The 25,308-nt window shown below is 41.0% G+C and overlaps 1 protein-coding gene across 1 annotated transcript; it reads left to right on the forward strand.

The window, feature by feature from the left end:
* The first annotated feature begins 619 nt into the window (after positions 1 to 619).
* On the forward strand, positions 620 to 25,308 carry LOC117044373 (stonin-1-like). Its single transcript, XM_033145068.1, has 5 exons — positions 620 to 822; positions 4,731 to 4,864; positions 14,374 to 16,333; positions 22,314 to 22,516; positions 23,457 to 25,308. The coding sequence occupies exons 3-5, from the start codon at positions 14,425 to 14,427 to the stop codon at positions 23,529 to 23,531; spliced, it is 2,187 nt and encodes a 728-aa protein (XP_033000959.1). The 5' UTR covers positions 620 to 822; positions 4,731 to 4,864; positions 14,374 to 14,424; the 3' UTR covers positions 23,532 to 25,308.

A 25,308-nucleotide genomic window follows, 5' to 3' on the forward strand; every position in this document is an offset into this window, starting at 1 on the left:
GGCAGCAGCTCTCCAGGGTTTCATGCAGGGGCCTCTCCCAGCCCTACCTGCAGTTGCCAGGGGTTGAAACTGGGACCTTCTGCATGGATGGGTCTGCCGGCAGAGTGTGGGATGCCACATCTGAATGTTTCTCCCACATCAAATGACAGACGAACAGAGTGCGGAATAAAGGTCAACATGGGGGTTCTGCTGCCTGTCCCTGTGGATCCTGCCACCTGAGGCCCCCAACCTCACCTTGCCTCATGGTGGCCAGCCCCTGCTTGGGAAGTCCCAACTTCCTATTCCCGCCCCCAGAGGTGCTTTTCGCCTCAGCCCCCCCCCCCCAAAGGCGCCAAAACCCCCACCACTCCCATCAAACAAAAACAAATCCTAGGGAGTGACTGCGCCTGCGCCCAAATGGCTCGAGCCGGCCAGACGAGAAGGCGGAGCTTCGTCCCTGCTTACCCATCCTCCCCCCCGCTCCCGCCTCACTCTAGTTCGGTAGATGCCCCTCGTCAGGGAGCTGAAAAGCGCTCTCTCTCGCCGTTGGACGCGCATGCGCATTCCCCTTCTCGTCGCGCGCTGGTGGCTTTTGACAGTTAAAAAAAGGAGCGCGAGGACCGGGCGGGGGGAAGAGGAGGGGGCGGGGCCTCCCGTCCTGAAGTTTTGAGGAGAGAAGGAGGGAGCGGGCGGCGACTCTCTTCGGCTCCGCGCCAGGCGAGGCTGGGGTTTGGGTCCCGGCCAGCCTTCCCCCGGGCAGAGTCTGCCGTCTCCCTTCTCTCCCTTGCCTGCTGCCGCGTCCCCTCAGTGCGCTCGTCGGAGCTCTGAGAGGCGCCCGCGCTGGTAAGGATGGCGGGCGGGCGCTTCTCCCTTCGGAAAGAGGGGTGTCCGAGGGGACGGGTGTGAGGGAGGGGAGGGTGAGGCAACTCACTGGTGCAGCCCCTGTCTGCAGGCGGGGTGGGGTGGGGTGTTGGTGCGATTAGGCTTAACGGTCTCACAGGAACCTCCCCAGTCCCACCCCCAATTTATATGGCAAATCTGCAATTCTGCATTGCTGCTCGGACTTGCAATGGGGTCGGGGGTGGGGGGCTCCTCCTGAAGTTTCTGCTGGTTGGGGGGGGGGCTCCAAAGCCCTACCCCGAGGGTAACTCTTGGGGGAAATGCGTGGAAGACCACCCCCCGCTTCTCTCTCCAGGGGAGAGGTGGGGGGGGGGGACTTCTTTTATTGCCATTGCCAGCAAGGCAGATGCCTCACACGCGTTTTACTCAAATTGCCGCAGGGGAACGTTTTGCATTTCACCTCAGTGTTTACATTCCACCCCCCCCCCCCCCGCAGAAAAGGATAACAGCAACAACACTTCGCGCATCCGATTCAGTCCGCGAAAGCTTTATGCCACGTTTAGTGCTTAAGGCCCCCCCGGCCCCCGAGACGCTCTTTTTGATTCTGTTGTAATTCTCGGTTCGCTTATCCTGGAGAGCGAGCCCTTTATGGGACATTGTGAAATTTACTTCCAAGTAAAACTGCACAGGACTTCGGTTGTTCCCTTCCGATTTTAGGGAAGCAACTCTGCTCCTGCAAGAGTAGTCCGGCTTCTATGCTGGTGGTTTTACCGCATCTCCTTCGTTTCAAAGTGAGCTTGTTAAATTTAAAGTTGCCCCTCGTTTCAGCGTTTGTGTTCGTTCAAGCACACACTTAGGACGGTTGAGCTGGATATACCACATACATACCTTTTCTTGGTGGACGAAAAAACAACAACACCTAGTCTTCCCATTATTACTTAATCTCTGTCGCTCCAAAGGGCAAGACCAGAACCAATGTGTGGAAAGTTCAAGAAAGCAGATTGTGGCTAAACATTAGAAGAAACATCCTAACAATAAGAGCTATTCAACACTGGAAAAGACTGCCTTCCTTCACTTGATGTATTTGAGCACACACACCTATCCGGGATGCTATTTCTGCATCCTGCACTGCAGTTCCTATACTAAGCAACGTGTTGGATTAGATGACCTCCACGGTCCTTTCTAACTCTATTAATTCCATTTTCTCCATAGCTGTTGAATGCTGCTTTTATTTCAAGCCTTTCTTTGGTGTTTGACATTACAAGTCACCCCATCCTCTGCCCCCCTCACTAACTGGACTGGAACAACTGCCACCGCTTTTTCCTGTTCTTGCAATGGCTAGAAGCTATTTATATCTTTATCTTTACCCATGAAAGGTGTGGACAAAGCTGGTTAGTATAGGTTATTTTACCTAGTGTTGTCCTGACAACTGAATGGTTTAAAGAATGTCAAAGTGATGGCTCCCCACTCCAGTGCTTTGATCCAGAGGTGAAGAGGAGGCTATAATCTGTGATTGTATTTATTTATCTGCTATAAGCATGCTTTGCAAGCAAGGAAAAAATTAGCCCTGCACTATTCCAGGTGCCTGATTAGGATGAAATGGCAGTGGCTAAATTGTGTTGAATGACCTTGAGAGTGAAATTGTAGGGATGCACTTCATTTGGAGGGTTATGGTTATTCAAAAGTTACCATAGAGTAATGATATAGAAAGTTTGTTCTTTTTTTACACAGTAGAAATACAGTACTTGCATTCCAAACCCTGCAGCTCTGCAGTGAGTGCTTTTTACCTTTAATAACTTATTTGGGAAAGGTTTGTAAACAGCAATCTTCAAGCATTAAATCTGAGGGGTCACTTTCTTTCTCAAAATCCAAATATTCAGCCTGTCTTCTCCTTCAGGGCCAAACACTGACTTTCTTTTAGGCTTTCTTTCTCTGTTATAGGCAGTTGTAGTTACTTAGTGTGCTGAACCTGCTACTTTGAAAAGGGTAAAAATGTTTGAAGTTGCCATGTGAATACATTGATACAAAAGTACGAGAATTGCCTGTCCCTAAAGATTTGTAGCCTTGTTAGCCTGTTGCAGCACAGCAGAAATTTTAAGGTGCCACAAGACTTTGTTTTCCTCCCTGATGGTTGGCTGATTTGAGAATGTTACAGGTAGGTAGCCGTGTTGGTCTGCCATAGTCAAAATAAAAAATAAAACATTCCTTCCAGTAGCACCTTAGAGACCAACTAAGTTTGTTCTTGGTATGAGCTTTCATGTGCGTGCACACTTCTTCAGATACAGATATCTGAAGAAGTGTGCATGCACACGAAAGCTCATACCAAGAACAAACTTATGGTAGTTGGTCTTTAAGGTGCTACTGGAAGGATTTGAGAATGGTACAAGTTCCTTATCTTGTATTTTCTCCTTTGTTTTCCTTTAACTAGATGAAGCAAGTGAGCAGATGTATTTTGTTTTGGTAGTGATGGATTACAGCATTATTTTTCTCTTGGGGTGGGGGGTGGGGAGTGGGAACAAATAGGGGTGGAAAGTGGGATGAAATATATTGGGGAATTAATATTGGAAACAAATGGTCTTTCGGGAGAATCAAAAGGTGAAATGTTTTGGGAGAAGGCTAATTGGCAAAGAAATTGTTTTGGGAACCTGGCTTGTGCTTCAGATTCCAGCTTTGCTCTGCTCACAGTGTGGAGGAGGAGGAGGAGGAGGAGGTGGAGGAGGAGTTTGGATTTGATATCCTGCTTTATCACTATCCGAAGGAGTCTCAAAGCAGCTAACATTCTCCTTTCCCTTCCTCCCCCACACCAAACACTCTGTGAAGTGAGTGGGGCTGAGAGACTTCAGAGAAGTGTGACTAGCCCAAGGTCACCCAGCAGCTGCATTTGGAGGAGCGGAGACACAAACCCAGTTCACCAGATTTTGAGCCTACTACTCTTAACCACTACACAACACTGGTGTGTTGTCTTGGGCAAGCCACTTGATTTAATCTAGTTGTGTACTCCAGTTTCCAGTAGTGGCACATCAGATAACTCTGGGAAACTTACAAACATGACATGAGGGCAGCAACCACAACTGCTATTCAGAGGTATTTGATGTACATGGAAAATCGGGGTGGAGCAGAGTTAAGGGAAAGCATTGTGGGAGTGGCTTGCGAGTGTATATGGGACATATAACAGCCTCAGTTTTGGAGGTAATAGCTACCCCTGGTTGTGGGATAACACTGCATTCTTTGACTTTTTGCTAGGTGCTAGCTCAGGAAAATGTGTTTTCTCTGTTTCAGTATTTTTGAAAGTGAAACAGTGCGCCTGAGTGCTTGTGTGTGTGTTGGCATACTTCTGTTTGAGATATTGTATATATTAAACTTTGTACAGTAATAAAAAAAAAATATTCCAGTAGCACCTTAGAGACCAACTAAGTTTGTTAGCTCATACCAAGAACAAACTTAGTTGGTCTCTAATGTGCTACTGAAAGATTTTGTTTGTTTTTTGTTTTCACTATGGCAGAACAACACGGCTACCTACCTGTATTTGTACAGTAATAGCATCTAATACGTATAGCAGTCCATAAACACCTTTTATAGGGTGGAGGACATGTTAAGAATATGTAGAGCAATTCTCCACCCAAGTTGGGATCAACCAAATACATACCATATTTGTCTACATGTTAGCCAATAGAATATAGGTTGTCCACAACTGGCACAAGAGTTAAGTGTCTTTAACTAAGGGCATGGCTGATAAAACAGAGGTTCATGTATGGCAGCTAGTTGCCATTAGCTAACCTGCTTTAAAATGATTAGCACAATCTTCCATCAAAAGAGGCAGAAGGGAGGTTAGAGGTAATGTTCCAAAAGTGCAGGGATGTTTGATGCCACCATAGCTAGTAACAAATAAATCATTTAATCTTGTTTTACAGATAAGACTCGGGCCAAGAAACTTGCCTAATTGGAGTTCGGCAGGTGGTTGATCCATGTGCTCCAAATCCAGATTTGTTCACCACTAGTCTGTGCTGAGTTTATTACCTCCTATGCTTACAGTCACCATTTACCGGTATGTTTGTTATATATTGTTGTACAGAAGCTTTAAAATGACGTTAGCTTCATCAAAAACTTTGCAAAACAGTGCTAATAAGGTCAACCTCAGAGCAAACAACTTTGTGGTAACATTAGTTTCTGATTGCCGAGCTACAAATCTTGGGTCTAAATTTTCAGCTGGCACAGAGCCCCAGAGCTTGCTGTGGTCAATGGGAGTGGAAAATTTTGTCTGAAAAGCCTCCACAGTGGCAGGAGGGAGCATTTGGCTGTACAAAATGCTAAGAAATGGAGAAGTTTTGGAACATCAGCTTTCCACTAACACACTTGAGGGTAGTGGATCATGTGGCTAGGTTTTTTTTAATACTTGTTCCTTAATTACAAAATTATTAATTTCTGTTCTGCTTTAGAAAGGATAGGTTTTATGGGAGGCTTACTTGTGTTAGTGGCTGTGCTTGAAGTTGTCAGCATTTTCTGTTGCCAACCAGTATTCATGGTGGTTAAAATACAGTCAGAAGGGCTGGGAAGAATGACTGTACTAAATTGCTTGCTGACCAGCATTCCTACTTAGTTGCCAGTTAGCTGTTTTTCAAAGCTAGCTTTAGTACTGGGCTTATTCAAACTACTAGTGATTATCCTTATTTCCCCTGTTTTCATTGTTGGTAGGAGACTTGCCTTCAGCCTATCTGTGGTGAATAAAAGGTCTTGCCAACCATATCTTGGGAGTATACTTTACTAACCAATACTTTGTGTGCAAGGCTGCATGGAGGAGCCAAGAAGTGTTCAGAGATTAACTCTTCCAGTTTCTACCAATATTATTTGCACAAAGGTAGAATTTCTTTCATTGACACTACATTGCTATCAACTGATAGCCATCTCAGCTACTCTGATTTAAACTCACTTTAGATTTCAGACAAGCTGACAGCCAAGCTCCTTTATTGTGAAAGGCAGTTGCATTCCAATCATTCTTGTTTTTTTGGTCCTATTAGCCAGGGTTGTCTGAACTTTGTACTAAATAAATCAATCAAAAGTCTATACAAAGGTAACCCGAACTGTGCACCAAGAAAAATGGAATTATGTTACACTGTTACACAAATCAAGCTGATGTGCCTATATATTTTAACTTTTGTATACTATGTTCCGCTTCTGAGAATCGTGGGAAGGGGTTGGAAAGCCTTTGGCAAAACTAGTTGCGAATTCCAGTTCCTATTCCAATAGGAAGAGCCTACATTAAATTGCGCCCCACCTCTAGTTGTTTGTTCTTTGTGGGAAAGCATAATTATTTTCAGTTTATTTTACAAATTCATAAACTGCTTCACAGCCTGAGGCCATCAAAGTCATGCTCAACAGGATATTCAATATTCTACCTACACAGCAAATAGCAGCTTCAAGGAGGATGCTTTCTGTATGTGTGAGAAATGATTAATCTACCCACCCTGGAGCCTTTCTGAATTAGTGGTTTCTATGGCTGCAACTGGACGCGGGTGGCACTGTGGGTCAAACCACAGATCCTAGGGTTGCTGATCCGAAGGTCGGTGGTTCAAATCCCTGGGATGGAGTGAGTTCCCGTTGCTTGGTCCCTGCTCCTGCCAACCTAGCAGTTTGAAAGCACAAAGTGCAAGTAGATAAATAGGTACCGCTCCGGTGGGAAGGTAAACGGCGTTTCCGTGTGCTGCTCTGATTCGCCAGAAGCAGCTTAGTCATGCTGGCCACATGACCTGGAAGCTGTACACCAGCTCCCTCGGCCAGTAAACTGAGATGAGCGCCACAACCCCAGAGTCATCCACAACTGGACCTAATGGTCAGGGGTCCCTTTACCTTTATGGTTGCAACTTTTAAAAAATGTGGGAGATCTAACTTGCCTGCATTGCATCTTGTTTGGTCTCTGTGATGCTGAATCCTGTGCCCATTTTAAGTAAGTAAGTAAGTAAGTAAGTAAGTAAGTAAAACTGCACACCTGATTGTGCTGCCCCAGCCACTGTATGAAGAATACACAAAGAGACATAAGTTTCCGTTGATTCTGTATACTTGTGGATTTTCCCTTATACTCAGATGAAACACTCCTTTATCTGAAAAATCATGATGTTGTTAAACTTTTTTTTAAAGCTGCCTAAACTAGAAGGCATACAGTATTTGTGAAACTTGAACTGTTTATAACTTGAGGGGTACAAAGTGAGTGAGATGTTCGGCCATGATTTTCATTTCACAAAACTTCTAGAAGTGTTTTTCTGCTTTATATGTTTTGATGGAAAAGAGAGTATTACTCTTTGGTATAAATAGTTGTGGTTAGGGAAGAGGATAAAAATAGCTCATCAAGCATGATGAGGCATAGCCAGAAGTTGAACTTAAGCAATATTTGGAATGTAAATCAAACTAGCAGGAAATTCCAAGTTAAGACTGGCATTTTGTCCTTACTTAACACACACATATGAACTTCCTGACTTTTCTCGGTTAATATCTCGAGACAGTTGCATTACTCTGAGGTTTTTAAGCAGTTCAGACCTAACAGTTTGGTTTTAAAGGGATGATAGCACTTTTGCATGTAGAAGGAACAACGTTCAGTCCTAAGGATCATCCAGTTTGGATCTTTGTCAGAAACCCTGAAAGAACAATGTAGGTAGGAATATTAAAGTGTCATACACCAGAAATTGTAGGATTGTTGTCTTGACACTCTGTCCTGCTTGAAAAGTAATGAAGTGATATACTCTTCCCTCTAACTGTTCAGATTGGGAACATGATGCAAATTGCTGAGTGAACACACCATGCAAACACCTGATAAATTTAGCTTTGTGTGTTTTTGGATTATAATATTAGTGCTTTACACATACATAGGAGGGTCAGTAATATCTTTCTGCTGCATTTAAATGGGTAAACACTTTCAAGAAATTTCGGATTTATGCATGCATCTTTTCCTTTCCTTGAAACATTTTAACTGTCAGGTTTAGTGCTTACTATTCAAAGGGTATAATCTTCAAATCTGCATAGGGAAGAGCTGCTTGAATTCAAACTTTATGTTCACTCAAGCTGCCTGTGTGCATGCAGATGTCTCCTCCCCACTGCATTTTACCCAGGTGTACTAGGTCTTGCTTCAGTGCTTTATGCTCTGAATCATGTTGTTGTTGTTGTTGTTCAGTCGTTCAGTCGTGTCCGACTCTTCGTGACCCCATGGACCAGAGCACGCCAGGCACGCCTATCCTTCACTGCCTCCCGCAGTTTGGCCAAACTCATGTTAGTAGCTTCGAGAACACTGTCCAACCATCTCATCCTCTGTCGTCCCCTTCTCCTTGTGCCCTCCATCTTTCCCAACATCAGGGTCTTTTCTAGGGATTCTTCTCTTCTCATGAGGTGGCCAAAGTACTGGAGCCTCAACTTCAGGATCTGTCCTTCTAGTGAGTACTCAGGGCTGATTTCTTTGAGAATGGATAGGTTTGATCTTCTTGCAGTCCATGGGACTCTCAAGAGTCTCCTCCAGCACCATAATTCAAAAGCATCAATTCTACGGCGATCAGCCTTCTTGATGGTCCAGCTCTCACTTCCGTACATTACTACTGGGAAAACCATAGCTTTAACTATACGGACCTTTGTTGGCAAGGTGATGTCTTTGCTTTTTAAGATGCTGTCTAGGTTTGTCATTGCTTTTCTCCCAAGAAGCAGGTGTCTTCTAATTTCGTGACTGCTGTCACCATCTGCAGTGATCATGGAACCCAAGAAAGTGAAATCTCTCACTGCCTCCATTTCTTCCCCTTCTATTTGCCAGGAGGTGATGGGACCAGTGGCCATGATCTTAGTTTTTTTGATGTTGAGCTTCAGACCATATTTTGCGCTCTCTTCTTTCACCCTCATTAAAAGGTTCTTTAATTCTTCCTCACTTTCTGCCATCAAGGTAGTATCATCAGCATATCTGAGGTTGTTGATATTTTTTCCGGCAATCTTAATTCCGGTTGGGGATTCATCCAGTCCAGCCTTTCGCATGATGAATTCTGCATATAAGTTAAATAAGCAGGGAGACAATATACAGCCTTGTCGTACTCCTTTCCCAATTTTGAACCAATCAGTTGTTCCATATCCAGTTCTAACTGTAGCTTCTTGTCCCACATAGAGATTTCTCAGGAGACAAATGAGGTGATCCGGCACTCCCATTTCTTTAAGAACTTGCCATAGTTTGCTGTGGTCGACACAGTCAAATGCTTTTGCATAGTCAATGAAGCAGAAGTAGATGTTTTTCTGGAACTCTCTGGCTTTCTCCATAATCCAGCGCATGTTTGCAATTTGGTCTCTGGTTCCTCTGCCCCTTCGAAATCCAGCTTGCACTTCTGGGAGTTCTCGGTCCACATACTGCTTAAGCCTGCCTTGTAGAATTTTAAGCATAACCTTGCTAGCATGTGAAATGAGTGCAATTGTGCGGTAGTTGGAGCATTCTTTGGCACTGCCCTTCTTTGGGATTGGGATGTAGACTGATCTTCTCCAATCCTCTGGCCACTGCTGAGTTTTCCAAACTTGCTGGCATATTGAGTGTAGCACCTTAACAGCATCCTCTTTTAAAATTTTAAATAGTTCAGCTGGAATATCATCACTTCCACTGGCCTTGTTGTTAGCAAGGCTTTCTAAGGCCCATTTGACTTCACTCTCTAGGATGTCTGGCTCAAGGTCAGCAACCACATTACCTGGGGTGTATGAGACCTCCATATCTTTCTGGTATAATTCCTCTGTGTATTCTTGCCACCTCTTCTTAATGTCTTCTGCTTCTGTTAGGTCCTTTCCACTTTTGTCCTTAATTGTGGTAATCTTTGTACGAAATGTTCCTTTCATATCTCCAATTTTCTTGAATAAATCTCTGGTTTTTCCCATTCTGTTATTTTCCTCTATTTCTTTGCATTGCTCGTTTAGAAAGGCCCTCTTGTCTCTCCTTGCTATTCTTTGGAAATCTGCATTCAATTTCCTGTATCTTTCACGATCTCCTTCGCATTTTGCTTGTCTTCTCTCCCCCGCTATCTGTAAGGCCTCATTGGACAGCCACTTTGCTTTCTTGCATTTCTTTTTCATTGGGATGGTTTTTGTTGCTGTCTCCTGTATAATGTTACGAGCCTCCATCCACAGTTCTTCAGGTACTCTATCCACCAAATCTAAATCCTTGAACCTGTTCTTCACTTCAACTGTGTATTCATAAGGAATTTGATTTAGATTGAATCTTACTGGCCCAGTGGTCTTTCCTACTTTCTTCAGTTTAAGCTGGAATTTTGCTATAAGAAGCTGATGATCTGAGCCACAGTCAGCTCCAGGTCTTGTTTTTGCTGAGTGTATAGAGCTTCTCCATCTTTGGCTGCAGAGAATATAATCAATCTGATTTCGATGTTGCCCATCTGGTGATGTCCATGTGTAGAGTCGTCTCTTGTGTTGTTGGAAAAGAGTGTTTGTGATGACCAGCTTGTTCTCTTGACAGAACTCTATTAGCCTTTGCCCTGCTTCATTTTGATCTCCAAGGCCAAACTTGCCAGTTGTTCCTTTTATCTCTTGACTCCCTACTTTAGCATTCCAATCCCCTATAATGAGAAGAACATCCTTCTTTGGTGTCATTTCTATAAGGTGTTGTAAGTCTTCATAGAATTGGTCAATTTCGGTTTCTTCAGCACTGGTAGTTGGTGCATAAACTTGGATTACTGTGATGTTAAAAGGTCTGCCTTGGATTCGTATCGAGATCATTCTATCATTTTTGAAATTGCATCCCAGTACAGCTTTCGCCACTCTTTTGTTGACTATGAGGGCCACTCCATTTCTTTTACGGGATTCCTGTCCACAGTAGTAGATATGATAGTCATCCGAACTGAATTCGCCCATTCCTGTCCATTTTAGTTCACTGATGCCTAGGATGTCAATGTTTATTCTTGCCATCTCATTTTTTACCACATCCAGCTTACCAAGGTTCATGGTTCTTACATTCCAGGTTCCTATGCAATACTTTTCTTTACAGCATTGGACTTTCCTTTCGCTTCCAGGCATATCCGCAACTGAGCGTCCTTTCGGCTTTGGCCCAGCCGCTTCATCAGCTCTGGATCTACTTGTACTTGTCCTCCGCTCTTCCCCAGTAGCATGTTGGACGCCTTCCGACCTGAGGTGCTCATCTTCCAGCGTCATATCTTTTATATGCCTGTTGTCTTTGTCCATGGAGTTTTCTTGGCAGGGATACTGGAGCGGCTTGCCAGTTCCTTCTCCAGGTGGATCACGTTTGGTCCAAACTCTCCACTATGACCTGTCCATCTTGACCTGTCCATAGCTTCTCTGAGTAATTCAAGCCCCTTCGCCACGACAAGGCAGTGATCCATGAAGGGGGCTCTGAATCATATTGGTGATTAAATATGAGCTTGAGCCCACATGCCTAGCAGTTAGCTCTGACACCAGACCAGATTTGGTTTGATTTATTATATTTCTATGCCACTTTTCATTCAAATGAATTGAAAAGTGGCTTAGTAACAATAACATAAGAGAATGTCCCAAATGCAACATAAATAATATAAAATTAAATTGTCTATAAAACACCATTAACAAAACAACTAAAAAAAAGATAAACAGCACAATTACAATAAAAGTCATAGGATTCATAAAGTACTACAGCATTCATAATTTATAAAACAATATTAACAACATTAACAAAATAGCAGCCAAAAAGTAAATTAAGCACAGTTGAATTCATATACACACACTCCCCATCCCCATGACTCATAATCTATTCTGTTCAGTTCATTAAAATACACATACAAATAATGCCCATAGCAGCAACTCCGTTCTGAAGGTTCCTAGGGCTGGAGGGTGAGACAAAGCAGATGGGAAAAGCTATTGCCTGATGGCCAGTAGGGCTGAACAATATACTAATACATTGTCCAATACCGGTTTCTATACCACATCATGATAACCATTTAAAAATAATTGACCTGGCAATACATTGTGAATCACACCGTGTGTGTGTGCAACATGCCTTTGCCTGGAAGCAGCTGGCAGAAAGCACCGTTTTGTGAAGCCATTGCTGATGCTGAATTGCTGACTTCCCTCCCAGATGCCATAAAGTAAAAATAAGACCCACTACATTGCCCTGTGTCATTCAGCCTCTTTCCACCCTTGCTCCCTTCTCTGTGTGTGTGTGTGTGTGTGTGTGTGTGTGTGTGCGCGCGTGCCTGCCTGACTTACCGCATGTCCAATCTCTATGCTTCTTCGTCCACCAGCATGTCCAGTGTCCATGCTCCTTTGCCCAGCCACAAATTGTGCTTTAATTATTTAATTATTCTGTGGAAGGTTTGTTAGTGATAAAGAGCTCAGGAATTGGAAGAATTATAAGCTGCAGCTGTGCTTCTGTTTCTTTAAGACTGGCTCCATTTTTCTCCAGAGCAGTTAACTTCATGGTGCAGCAGAATGCCATTCTAATGCAGCAAGTGAAGACAAAGGTGTTCATGACTCTTGTGGAACTTAATATTTTTCATGAAATCAGAAGGAGCAAAAACTGATACATTTAATTAATATGGCAGAGCACGTGTGCAAAACCTTAACACCAGAAATTTAATGCAAGGTTCTGCTTTGATCTGTATTAGTACATCTGCTGTCCATAATACTTAAATTGCAAACATGTGCAAAATTCTTTTCCAGAAGGGCAACAGGAAATGGCTTTTGTAAAACAGGGGGGAAATCACACATATATCAACAGACAAATCATAGAGGTTTTTTTTGGGGGGGGGAGGGGGTTAGGCTGTATGCCTGACCCACTTCTAATTCTTGGAATAGCCAAGCTAACTTCCAGATGAGGTGATGGGCTGTTAAGAGGAATAAAGGAAGTGGCTCTGATGATCCCCTTCATCTCTTCTTGCTGTCCCTGGGCCAGTCCATTTCACTCCCTGTCCCAAACTGCAAATCAGAGTCCTGCCACAAGTTTTTATCTGGGGACACTTTCTTCAGGATCAGCTGGCCCAGTCTCCTTAAGATGGTGGTCAAGAATTCCCCTCTCTGCTTACTTCCAACATCTCTCAAACGCTTCATGGACCCAAACAAAGGCAAAACAAAATAAAAAATAACAAAATTCCTTCCAGTAGCACCTTTAGAGACCAACTACCGTAAGTTCTTGGTATGAGCTTTCGTGTGCATGCACACTTCTTCAGATACAGAGGCAGTTAAGCCTTCCAGTGACTCTTGCCCCACCCCCCAATCCCACAGGACCCTGGGTGATGCTGGCAAAGTAATAAGTGATAACTGTAATTCTGTTGACAGGCATAGGAATGGACACCACAGAGAAGGATTTCATCTGGAAAAAGTCTCTATCTTACTGTGTTTATTGGCTGGAGCATTAAATACTTGGCAACTTGCAAAAACTAGAATTCCAAAAAGGAATTCAAACCATTTGTTCTTGAGCATTACACTAAAATAATTGGGACTACACTATATTGTATATAATCCTGAAGCCCTTTACTAAACAAATATTTTATATTATCTCCATGCTTCTTTAGTATATTGCATTTTGTAAAAAAATATGTTTTGGGAATAATTGCCTTTATAACCCTGATGAAGAGGGACCAAATTAAGTGTTGTCTCAAAACTGCAATAGCAGAGGAAACAGAATTGTAATTACGAACAAGTTCCTGATTGAAGCACATGATTAAGAAATTAAGGCTTCTTGGGCTTTTCATATAATATCAGTGTGGGTGTATGCACACACTTACCAGTAAATTCAGGCTGTACAATGAAAGTTGATTTGGCAGTCTTGCAAAACAAATATATTCCCCTGCCATGGCCTTTTTGTGAAAATGCACTGAAAAGTGTGTGATAAAGATTTCTTGACTCAGCATCGTCTAACCTCCCCACAAATAATTTGGAATGAATGCTCAGTGAATAGCTGTCATTGTATAAGCTCTCTGCAAACTTTATGCAAACAATACAATAATGAATCCTTTACTGTATAAGCAAGCTGTTTGGAAGTGCCCACAGACACTAGGATACAAATACCGAAGACAAATATGTTTTCTTTGTGTGCCTATCAAAATAAGCTCTTGCCTTGTATCCTTTGCTTTTTGTAGCCACTGATAATACAAGCTTGTCAATATAGGCAATTCGGGGTAGAAAAAATGCCTTTCTTTTTTTGTCCCAACCCTGCATTATTGTAAATTACTGCAAATATAGCAGAAATATATTGCATATCTATATTTGTATAAGGCGAGTCCCCACATTTTTTTTTTTTGGCTATTCAGAATTGGTATCTCCCTTTTGGATTTGTCATCTTTGCCATTCATTAAGAACCACTAGACTCCAAGATGTCTAGGGCTGATGAAAATATATATTATGCTCATTTAAAACCAGTTTCACTATTCTAGCCATAAAACCCTGGGAGTTACAATTCTGGGAGATTGCTGTGGTTTGGAGGTTCTCCAGTTCATTCACAATCACAACTTCAAGGATTCCATGAAGGCTTGAATTGGTCTAAATTTGTCATGGGGATATACTCTTAGAAAGATGGTACGCATTTTCTTATACATTCCATTTTCTCTTTTTAAACAGATGATTTGCGAGTGACACTTCAGCTGTGTATCACGAACTTGTCCCAACAAGATGTTTACCACGAATCCTGCAAATTGGGTTACATTTGAAGATGAACCCCTATTCCATTCTCCTCAGAAAGCAGGAGGAAGTCATAGTGCCTGCAAAGCAAATGGTCTTAAACTCCATCTGCCTAAAATGCCTGATTCCTTGAGCCAATCTCCATCTTCCAGCAATACTCCTCTCTCCTCTCCTGTAGTTGACTATTACTTTAGCCCTGGACCTCCTAGCAATTCTCCACTATGTACACCCACTAAAGATTATCCTGTCAGCCCTTTATTTTCAAAATCTGGAATTCACCACCTTTGTCCTATTCCAGAGTTGTCATCCAACATTAATATTCTGCCAGTGGGTGGGCCATCTTCTCAAAAACTGACTGGTACCTCTCAGGCTGAGCATCACTCAGAATGTTCAGTCTCAGAGCCATTAGATGGTGCAAATGCCACTCATCAGGAAAGCGCAAAGAAATCAGAAGATTCCCTGGAATCACAAACATTCTTCCAATACATTCAGAATGACTGTGCTTTTGCTAGTCCATTTTGGTCAGAAGATTCACCAGATAAATCCATCAACGTGCACAAAAAGGATACAAACCTTGAAAAGAATAGTGGCTTTTCCAGTGAAAAGGACAGGTTTCCTGATCAGAAAAGCCTCAACCAGGGATCATTCCACTATATTTGTGAGAGGCTTGAGCACTTGCAAACTGATACTTCAGATAATGAAAGGACTCTGACAGCCATGCCATACATGTATATGGGAGATGGCTTTTCTTCATTTCTTCCACACAGCCTCTTCAGCAGCCAAAGAAAAGATGGCTGGCCTTTCATGTTGAGGATTCCCGAAAAGAAGAATATGATGTCATCAAGGCAGTGGGGGCCTATATACCTTAAGGTCTTACCTGGAGGAATCCTACAGATGTATTATGAAAAGGGCCTTGAGAAACCTTTCAAAGAATTTCAGCTGCAGCCATTTTGTAAACTTTCAGAACCCAAGCTAGAGAACTGCAGTATCGCCGGGAAAATCCATACTGTGAAAATTGAGCATGTGTCTTATGTGGAGAGAAAGAAGTATCATCCCAAAGCTGAAGTGGTTCATGAACCAGAGATAGAACAGATGCTAAAGCTGGGAACGACTGATTACAATGACTTCACTGACTTCCTAGTGATAGTAGAGGAAGAGTTAATGAAGCTTCCTGTTATTTCAAAACCAAAAAGACACTATGAAGAACAGGAAATTATCCTGGAGATAGTGGACAACTTTACAGGGAGGATCACTAAAGCAGAAGGGAAGCTAGTTGAAAGTGCTGTCATCACCCATATTTATTGCTTGAGTTTTGTGAATGGAAACTCTGAGTGCTTTTTGACGCTGAATGATCTGGAGCTTCAGAGGAAAGATGAGCACTACTTTGAAAAGGATGCAAAAAAATGGATTGAAATCATTGACTATCACTTCCATCAATGTGTGAAAAAACAAGAATTTGAGCAGTCAAGGATAATTAAATTTACACCTACAGAAGGCTGTAGGTTAGAACTGATGCGTTTCAGGACATGGTATAATGGAGCTGATCTTCCATTTTCTGTCAAGGCCATGGTGGTAGTACAAGGAGCTTATATTGAACTGCAAGCTTTCATAAACATGTCCTCTTCTGCTCTGACTTCAGTGCATTCAAATTCCATGAAACCCTGTGAAAGTATTATGGTACACTTTCCTATTCCCTCACAGTGGATTAAAACTCTTTGGACCATGAACCTTCAAAGACAGAAGTCTCTGAAAGCAAAAATGAACAGAAGAACATGCCTTGGCTCTTTAACTGAGATTGAATCTGATCCTGTAATACAGGTCTCAATTGGAACAGCCAAATATGAAAGTGCCTATAGAGCTATTGTGTGGAAGATTGACAGACTTCCAGATAAAAACTCAAGTAAATATTTGGTTTATATAAAGATTTTTTTTTCTAAAAATGGTATAAAGCTGTGCTGAAAGGGAATTGTATTTTCTCATAGTGGGTTAACAATATGACACTCCAGAGATTTTACTGGCCAGTTGATTAAAATGTATGGCATGGAGGCTGCAGATGGTGAATTGTGTGTGCTGTTGAGCTGGGAAAAAGAAAGCACATTCCTGTGCTTTAGAAATCTGAATATTTTAACCACACCAACCCAACAAAGCAGCTTTGATAGATGCTTGATTCAAGCCAAGTGATAATTAGGCCTGCTTTACACATTTCGTTTAAGAAGTCTTGGCATCTTCATATTTGAATGTGTTTATTTTGTTTCATTCATATTCTGGGATTTTGCTTTATTAGATCCAGGAATCAAATTCCCTCTCCCTAGGTGGCTACAATTAACTTCTGTAAATTCACTGCGTGTACTACAATGTATATTGATACTGGAAAAGGAAGTGTGTAGGGGTAAGAATTTATAAATTGTTCTGGAATTGATGTCTTTCCATCTTGGACATCCATATACATTTGATATCACCTTTCCAGGTATGAAGTGCATCTCTGTATCTTCAAAAGTATGCAAAAAGTAAAAAAAAAAAAAGAATTTCATGTTAGATTGCAGGAAGAAATTCTGTTGTCCTTGGAAATGGCAATGCATAGAAGCCATTCTCCAACTGATCTTTTGCATTACTTTGAAGGTGATATAAGAATATAATTTACTTATGGTCCACAGACAACAAATATAAAAAGTTACAGAATGTAAAATATGTATGATCATTAAAAGCAAAAATGAGAAAGTAATAATAGCTTGTCTAATTGCGGTTTTCAGAAATATTGCAGCTTACTGAGAAATTTAAAAATAGAGACCTCCATAAAATGATAAGAAGGAGGTACACATGGAAGCATACAACAGCCTTTTTTTGCTTTCATGTTGCATACTCATATTTGTGTGTACCACACACTAAAAATAGAATATGTTTTTAAAAATGTATTCTGTGAACTTTGCATTATGTTTGCTAAGCAAAAGCATAATCATGCAGCATAGTTATCGGAAAGAGCCAAAGTTCAACACATGGCAGTGAAACCCCACACCTCACTTTGTAGTATGAATTCTTCCAGTACAGTGGTACCTTGGTTGTCAAACTTAATCTGTTCCAGGAGTCCATTCGACTCCCAGAACCGATCGAAAACCAAGGCACGGCTTCTGATTGGCTGCAGAGCTTCCTGCACTCAATTGGAAGCAAGCCGTGTTGGATGTTCGGTTTCCGAAAAATGTTTGCAAACCAGAACACTCACTTCTGGGTTTGCGGTATTCGGGAGCTGATTTGTTCAGAAGCCAAGCCGTTCGACAATCAAGGTACCACTGTAAATGAGTTGGAATAATTAGTTCTGCTGGCATCTCTTATTCTACCATGTTGTTCCTTTAGAAAGCTCAGACCAGAGAAAAACAATGCTTAAGTATGCCTATCAGTGTTTGTCTCTGGTCTGAGCTTTCTAAAGGAACAACATGGTAGAATAAAAGATATATTTATGCAAAATAGAACTTTTTGTGGTATTCCTGGTTCTGAATTTTGGACGTATGTGGTCTGGAGTGCAGATTGTAAAGAATATTGTCCTTTTTCACTCTATCTACTGACATAGCCTCTATCAACCAAAAGAGAGCAGTATTGTAACAGTTAGATAGCTGTATTGCCAGCCTTTTCTTGAGATTCTGGAGTTCTGTTAAGTCCATTGCAGCTGACATACTAGATCTACTTTGGAAAGAAAGATCCTCTAGTGCTATGCTGGTGGACTAGCTAATGCATTCAGTCTATGTTAGTGCTGGAATATCCACAGTGACAAGAGACGGCCTCCAGTTACACTTCTGTTCTACTAATATTTCATTATATAAATATCTAGTGTAGCACAACCACTCAAGCTTTTTATCTTGGCCAAGTATGCTATAACCTTTCCCCCAGTGATAGGGGAAGTGATCTAATTTACTGTATAATCCTGTATATGCCTGCTCAGCAGTAAGTTCTGTATTTCAGCCTTAGTTGAAATTGAAGGTGTGGAGCAGTTTGAGATTACATATGGTCCTGTTGATTTGTGTTTTCAACATACAAAAATAACTTTTAAAATGATGTAGCTTTAGTAATAATTTAAAATACTCTTCTATAATTATGATTTTAAAAATACTGATATGAAGGCCTGTTCATATGATAGTCAGGTCCTTGGCTATGGGAAAATCCTGAATAGAATGGCTCCATTTGGTTGCCAGCCAGTCATTGAGAGTCATTAGGGAGTTGGCTGTCACTTTCTTCAGTAACATAATAATAGAGTGCAGCCCTATATGTTGTATATTGCAGTAGTCAAGCCTTTCAGCGTATAAAGGCATAAATAATAGTAACTTGAGTTTGCATCAAAATAAAGGAACTGAAACCGTCAGATGAAAGGTACATTGGCCATGGCAACAATCTGATTTCAGGAGTATACCAGGGTATATGATTTAAACCCACTTTGTATGTGGTGGCTCATACATACATACATGCATACTTGCTAGCTCTCTGTAGGAAAAAAACATTATGCATGAAGTGTCAGACACTTAGTGTCCTTTGGTGATTAGGATGATTCATCTCTCCCAGGAATGTATGTAGGTATATTTGTGCATCTTAAAATATGCTGGGGATGAGACAGATGAAAATATCATAACTTTTAAACAACTCTTTAAATAATACAAAGACTAAGTTTCCCTTTGTCACTTTAGTGGGATAAATTTTTAAATTGCATAAGCGCAAAGTTAAGTGAAAGTGTTACTTGGAAGAGTTGCTAGCGATAGATAAATAATGGATTTTCCCTGCATCGAAAAAGATTTTAAATTTGAAACAATTGTAATCAATTATGAAAGTGAAGTCTGCTTATTGTTTATTCTAAATCTCAAACGTAATGTCCAACGAGGGAAATAAGATAAGGCCTAGCTCATATGCATGTTTCCAGACTACAGCATAGATACCAAGACATTTGCAGTTTTTGAGAGGCCACAGCCAACATTGCTATGCTGTTGTCATGTCATAGCCCTCTTCAAATGTTTAGCTTACAGAATGAATGTACGTGTTTATGGAGGCATGGAGTCTTTTAGCATCCTCCTATGTGGCACATTTCCCCCAATTTGACAAAAGCTTTCTAAAGCATGGTCATTGTTGATAGGATGTAAATATGGCAGAAATATGACTTTAACTCAAAACTATGAGAGAAATGTGACTTCAAATCCAAATTGAAACAATGACCCCTTAACCACAATCTTTCTTAATCATTTTTAAATGAATTCACATGGGGTCTAGTTCCTAGATTATTTTCACATTGGATTTTTCAATAACTGCTGGTAATATTTCTGCCTTGTTCCAGGAAATGCTTTCTTGGCAGCATGTCCTCACTCTTCTTCTTCAAGTTTATAGTAAATTGTTGAAGGATTTGATATAATGGGGAACCTAAGCAAACAAAATTAAGAGTAAAAATCCAACCCTTGGTCTAATACATGCTGTGAGTGGTTCAGGTGGAATGCCAAATTGAGCTCCTGAGCGTTAATTTTATGGGATTTGCAGTTGGTTGGTCTCCATATCAATTATGATTATTAGGTAACAATTCATGGAACTCCAACGGTTGCCTGAACAGTTGGACACACTGCTTACATAACATTACCTGGCACTTATAGGGACAATTTCCTAAATGTTATTCCACTATATTTCCCTCCTTCTTATTGTGCTGTTGCATTTCCCTCCTATTGCAAATGATGAAAAGATCTGAGGCTGGGAGAATGTCTTTGAAGTGGGAACAGTGAACTACATTATAAAGTAGTAATAAGAGATTGTGAAGTGTTATGTACATAAAAAATAGGGCTGCTGCCTCCTTAAAATTTTAGTTGATTGACTCTATGCAATAATAGAATAATTAAATATGCATACATTAGCATTTTGAGTAAGAAACATTTTTCTGCATACTTTTTGTTAGATGGCATATGCATGAATTACAACATTTTAAGTCAGTCCCTACTGTGTAAGAGAGAGGGAATACTACTTCTAAGTTGGCGCCTGCCTCCTGCTGTTTTTGTATTAGAAATCTTTCCTTTTCTGCCTGATTAGAAAAGATGCCCTGATTACTTGGCTACATGTACATCCCTAATCAAGTGCTGGATAAATATAAATAGTGTTTAAAAATTGGGTGAAACATTATATGCAGATGCCTCCATTAAAACCTCCTTGGGTGATGTTTGTGGGAGAGGATGAAGAGAGAGGAAGAGAGTGGCTAACTCCTCCCCACACTTGCCATAAGACTCTTATGCTAGATTGCTTCTACTCTGAAGCTGCTTTTTATTTCAAAAAGGATCAGTTTAGGTTGAAGTACACATGTTTGTATGTACTATATCCTTCACTGAAGACAAAAATTCCCAGTTTACTTCCTCTTTCTGATACCCAAGACATACTTCATTGCATATTTTAACATACCCATTTTGGAATTTTAATGATTATCCAGATACTTAAGATGCATTCTAAAGTAAATTCCATCAGATTCAGTTGAATCATGAGCATCTCCACTGAATCTCTGCTAGAGGCTTCTTGTAGAAGCACTTGTTGTTTATTGATGTCAAATCCTGTATCATTAATTTTAAGCCTCAGATCTTCAGGCATCCTGGCCAACATTTTCATACATTGGCAAAGCTTTGTGATGAGTAAAACCTCTTGGTGGTTTAAATAGTTCTCAGTGAAGTTTTTTGGGTTGCTCTTAGATGAACAAAGTTTGCACATTAATGGAATACAATAAGCCCGCAGCATATGCGCATTTAACTTGTGCACATTAAGCTTTAGGCCTACGCACTTGGCAGAGAAAAAAAGTAGAAAGAGGGCAGGTGTCCAGGGAAAAAAGATTTTGGCAATCCCACCCACCATTGAACCCAATATGTTTTGACGTGATTTTTGCTATAGAGGCATTCACAAAATAAATAGAATTTGTGTGATTTAATAACTGTAGTTTTCTAAATAGTTGCTACTGAGAAAGGTTATGCCTTAAGGTTGTAGCCAATGCTAGTCATACTCAGAGTTGTTGTTGTTCAGTCGTTCAGTCATGTCCGACTCTTTGTGACCCCATGGACCAGAGCACGCCAGGCACCCCTATCCTCCACTGCCTCCCGCAGTTTGGCCAAACTCATGCCAGTCGCTTCGAGAACACTGTCCAACCATCTCATCCTCTGTCGTCCCCTTCTCCTTGTGCCCTCCATCTTTCCCAACATCAGGGTCTTTTCCAGGGAGTCTTCTGTTCTCATGAGGTGGCCAATGTACTGGAGCCGCAAATTCAGGATCTGCCCTTCCAGTGAGCACTCAGGGCTGATTTCTTTAAGAGTAGACCCATTCAAATTAATGTCCTTGGCTAAATTAGCTCCATTAATTTAAATGGGTCTATGCAACCTATAAAGTATAACTGTTCTGTGCCTGAACCTGAGCTTCTATTTCTTTATCAACCATATTGACAAGGCATATTGACAACCATATTGTCAAACCATATTGGTACATTGGTGTACAAATGACTACGCTCCAACAGTAACTTGCAGATGGGAAGATTAAGGGGCAAAGGCCCATCTGGACTATGTGTTAGATTGAAGGTGTTTGGTGGGGATTACTGCTGATGGAGTATACTGGTACTTGAAATGGTGTATAATTTCATGTAATATAGAGCTGTTTGTGATGGTGAATTATAAAAGTGTTTCTAGCTTCCAAGATACAAAGAGCAGCTTTGAATGGGAGCAAATGCTACTTTTATTTTTTTAACAGGCATTGGTGGTGCTTGTGACCTGCTTAGCTGCTTTCCTCTTTCATTGGGTTGCTCTACTTAATCACAGCTTAGCAAAAACCTCCAGTAACTTGATTGTTCTCTCAGCTACTTGTCTTGGCTAAAATTCCTGTGACATTCCCTCCATCCTTTTCTCAAGGTCCAGGTCATCTGCACAGTTTGTCTTACAAGCTAGAACTTGGATCGGATCAGGAAATCCCCTCTGATTGGTATCCCTTTGCCACAGTGCAGTTTGTTGTGCCTGATGCATGCGCTTCCGGAACTGAAGTTAAATCATTGGGCATCGAGAGTGACATCCAACCCCAGAAGCATGTGATACGTAAAGCATGTTACAACTGCCAGGTAATCTTCTTGTCCTCTTGTTTTGTTTTTTAGCCTGATGGAGCATCAAGGCAACAAAGCAAGTCAGGCAGCTATGCAAGGAAAAGCTTGGTATCACCCACTTATTTATTAAAGCATCAGCTAAAATGGTAACAAAGGCACAATAAAGGCAGTCTGGGCCAGGAGCTAACTGTCAGTAGGGTATATCTTGTAAAAACTTATAGCTCAAGAACTGAATCCCAGAGGTGCTAAGCCTGTACGAACTTAAGTTTTCAGTTCTACTGTAGCATGGCAGCTTTGAGGGACTGCAGTAAAATGCAAAGAGAAACCTATTTTGGGACAGGTGGGTAAGGAAACTGAAATATAGTTTCACACCATACAGACTTAGCTAGTGAAAAAGCAGTTTAAAACTGAAAAGTGTAGGGTTAGCTTTCATCTCAAACTCAGAGTAGGATTCTGTTTACTGAAGATTGATACCTGCACTGCAGAAAATTGATATATGTTTTACCTATTATGTTGCTGGTTTTTAAATTTCTGCTTCAGTATTGATTGTTTTATATTTATAGCATTGTAACCTGGGGTCCTAGGACAAAGGATAGGATGTAAGTTTAATCAATAATTTTAGAATAGTATTTACTTTTCCTCTTGTTCTTATATTTTGTTTTCTACTTGGGGTAGGGGTATGTATCTGAGGAGGTAGATTTTGATAAACCCCATGCACTCTGCAACTTTTAATTTGCAACAAAGTGCTGCAGGATTTGTTGAGTTTTGATGCTATAAACAAACATGGTTTCTACTCTAGCAGGTGATTTCTGGTTACACAAGTCCTGGTTCATTATTGTGATCTAATTCTTAATAGGATTAGAATGCTAGCTAATGGCTCACTGGGTATAGTGTCAAGAGATTCAGTAATGTTACTGCTTTGTAAAAAGAATACAACCTTTTTGCTTTCATATTACAGGTTGAAATTGAGAAGAAATGGATAAGGCTTGATGGCGAAGATTCCAATAAATGTGGCAGTTGTCAAATGCAGTAGTGAGGAATCGAACTGAAGAAAGTATTCTGGTGTGCTGTTAGGACTGTGGGGGAAAGTGCATTATATATTGTCTCCAAATGAGTTCGCAAGGCAGTGGACTTCAGCATATACACTGCAGTTTGTCATGTTGAAAGACCAGATACCATTGGAAGTTTGTGCTCCTAACTTTTAGCTTACTGACCAATGTTATCCTTTAAAAAGCTAATAGCACACAAAGTCAATTCACAATACAGTATTTTGAAAATTAGTGGCACTTGATATGAACTCTTGTAAGGCAGTTGACCATGAAGCTTTTAGACTTAACATCAAATATATATTTTGCCATGGTCCAGAAAGGTAAATTATAAATTTCAAATTAAGTTATGTATTACAGTAAGCCTGCAACATATGTGGGGGTTATATTCCGGGGATTACACCTAAAGCTAAAATTGTGTACAGTTCAAACACATGGGGCTCAGTGTCGGTGGGATTGGCAAAGTCATTTTTAATAGAATCATAGAGTTGGAAGGGACCCCCAAGGATCATCTAGTCCAACCTCCTGCAGTGCAGGAATAAGCAGCTGTCCCATACAGGGATCAAACCTGCAACATTGGCATTATCAGCACCATGCTCTAACCAACTGAGCTGTCCAGGCTGATTCCTGGAACCCCACCTCCTTTCCACTCCCTTTTTATTTATGTTTTATTTTTTTGCCATAAACACATAGCTGAATGCGAACAAGTTAAATGTGCATAAGTTGTGGACATACTGTATATATATTTATAGTTACTTTGTGAATGTAATCATATGTCTTGCTCTTCCCAGTATCGGTAAATAATGCAAGCCTAAAGTATATTGAAAAGGGGTGTCATTTGGCAGAGCAGATAATAGTTTCAGTGGCTCATAAATGGGATCTTTTTGGATTATTACACCATATTATCCTTGTACAGAGGAATATATGTATGGAAAATGTTACTTTTGAATCCCAAATCTACACTAGCTTTTCAGAATAGTTCCTGTCAGGAATTTAATTCATTGCTTCCAGCATTTCTTTGAAGTCTATTGCATACATTTTTTCCACACAGGAAGACATACCATGTTTCAAATAGCTAATAAGTGCTGCTCTTTTGGCCTCTCCTGTTTGAATCTGTAAATGGAAGTTTTCCCCCCTTTCGTTCTTTGGAAGGGGACTCTGCCTGGGCTCATGGGGGGGGGGGAAGGCATTGTGGGTAATAAAAATTCTTGACCTGAAAGGATGAGGCAAAGTTTTCATTTCAGGATCTTGGATAGAACAGAGTTATTTTTAACACATTGCCAACTATTATGAATTATTTTGGATCTCCAACAGGAACAGATGTTAGAACTGGAACAAAAGCATGCCCTGAACTGCTGGTCAAAGAAGCTATAAGATCCAGGAGACTCCAGAAGGACGTGGAAAGCGAGATGTTCCTTTGCGTTGCCAGCTGAGCTAGAGTTTGCTTAAGGGGTGTGCCACAGAAGACTTCTAAGTCTGAAGGGAAGCTGAAACTTTAAATGCTTTGACAATCACCTTAACCTTTTAGATGCTGACTTTTAAGCTTGTAGGACAGTTCTACTTGTCCCCTTGTGGGAGACATCATCTTTGTCCTTTGCTTTTTGAGGCCTTTCTTGTATACTCTAGAAGCCAGAGAACTGTCTGCCTCTGTTTTAATCTGTATTGATGGCTTTCTGCTTTATTGCGATTGCTCTAGATGATATCTTTGCTGTGTGTAAGTCTTTTTGGAATAAAGCTGTAATAGCATACTTCATCTCACTTTAA

This window comes from Lacerta agilis, chromosome 3 (assembly GCF_009819535.1).
Source record: "Lacerta agilis isolate rLacAgi1 chromosome 3, rLacAgi1.pri, whole genome shotgun sequence".
Taxonomy (NCBI): domain Eukaryota; kingdom Metazoa; phylum Chordata; class Lepidosauria; order Squamata; family Lacertidae; genus Lacerta; species Lacerta agilis.

Excerpts from the sequence above, each read along its gene's own strand:
- LOC117044373 (XM_033145068.1), top strand. The coding sequence starts at position 14,425 with ATGTTTACCACGAATCCTGCAAATTGGGTTACATTTGAAGATGAACCC. Across the intron at positions 16,334-22,313 it reads ACTTCCAGATAAAAACTCAA|GTCCAGGTCATCTGCACAGT; the intron begins GTAAATATTTGG and ends CCTTTTCTCAAG. Across the intron at positions 22,517-23,456 it reads AAGCATGTTACAACTGCCAG|GTTGAAATTGAGAAGAAATG; the intron begins GTAATCTTCTTG and ends TTCATATTACAG.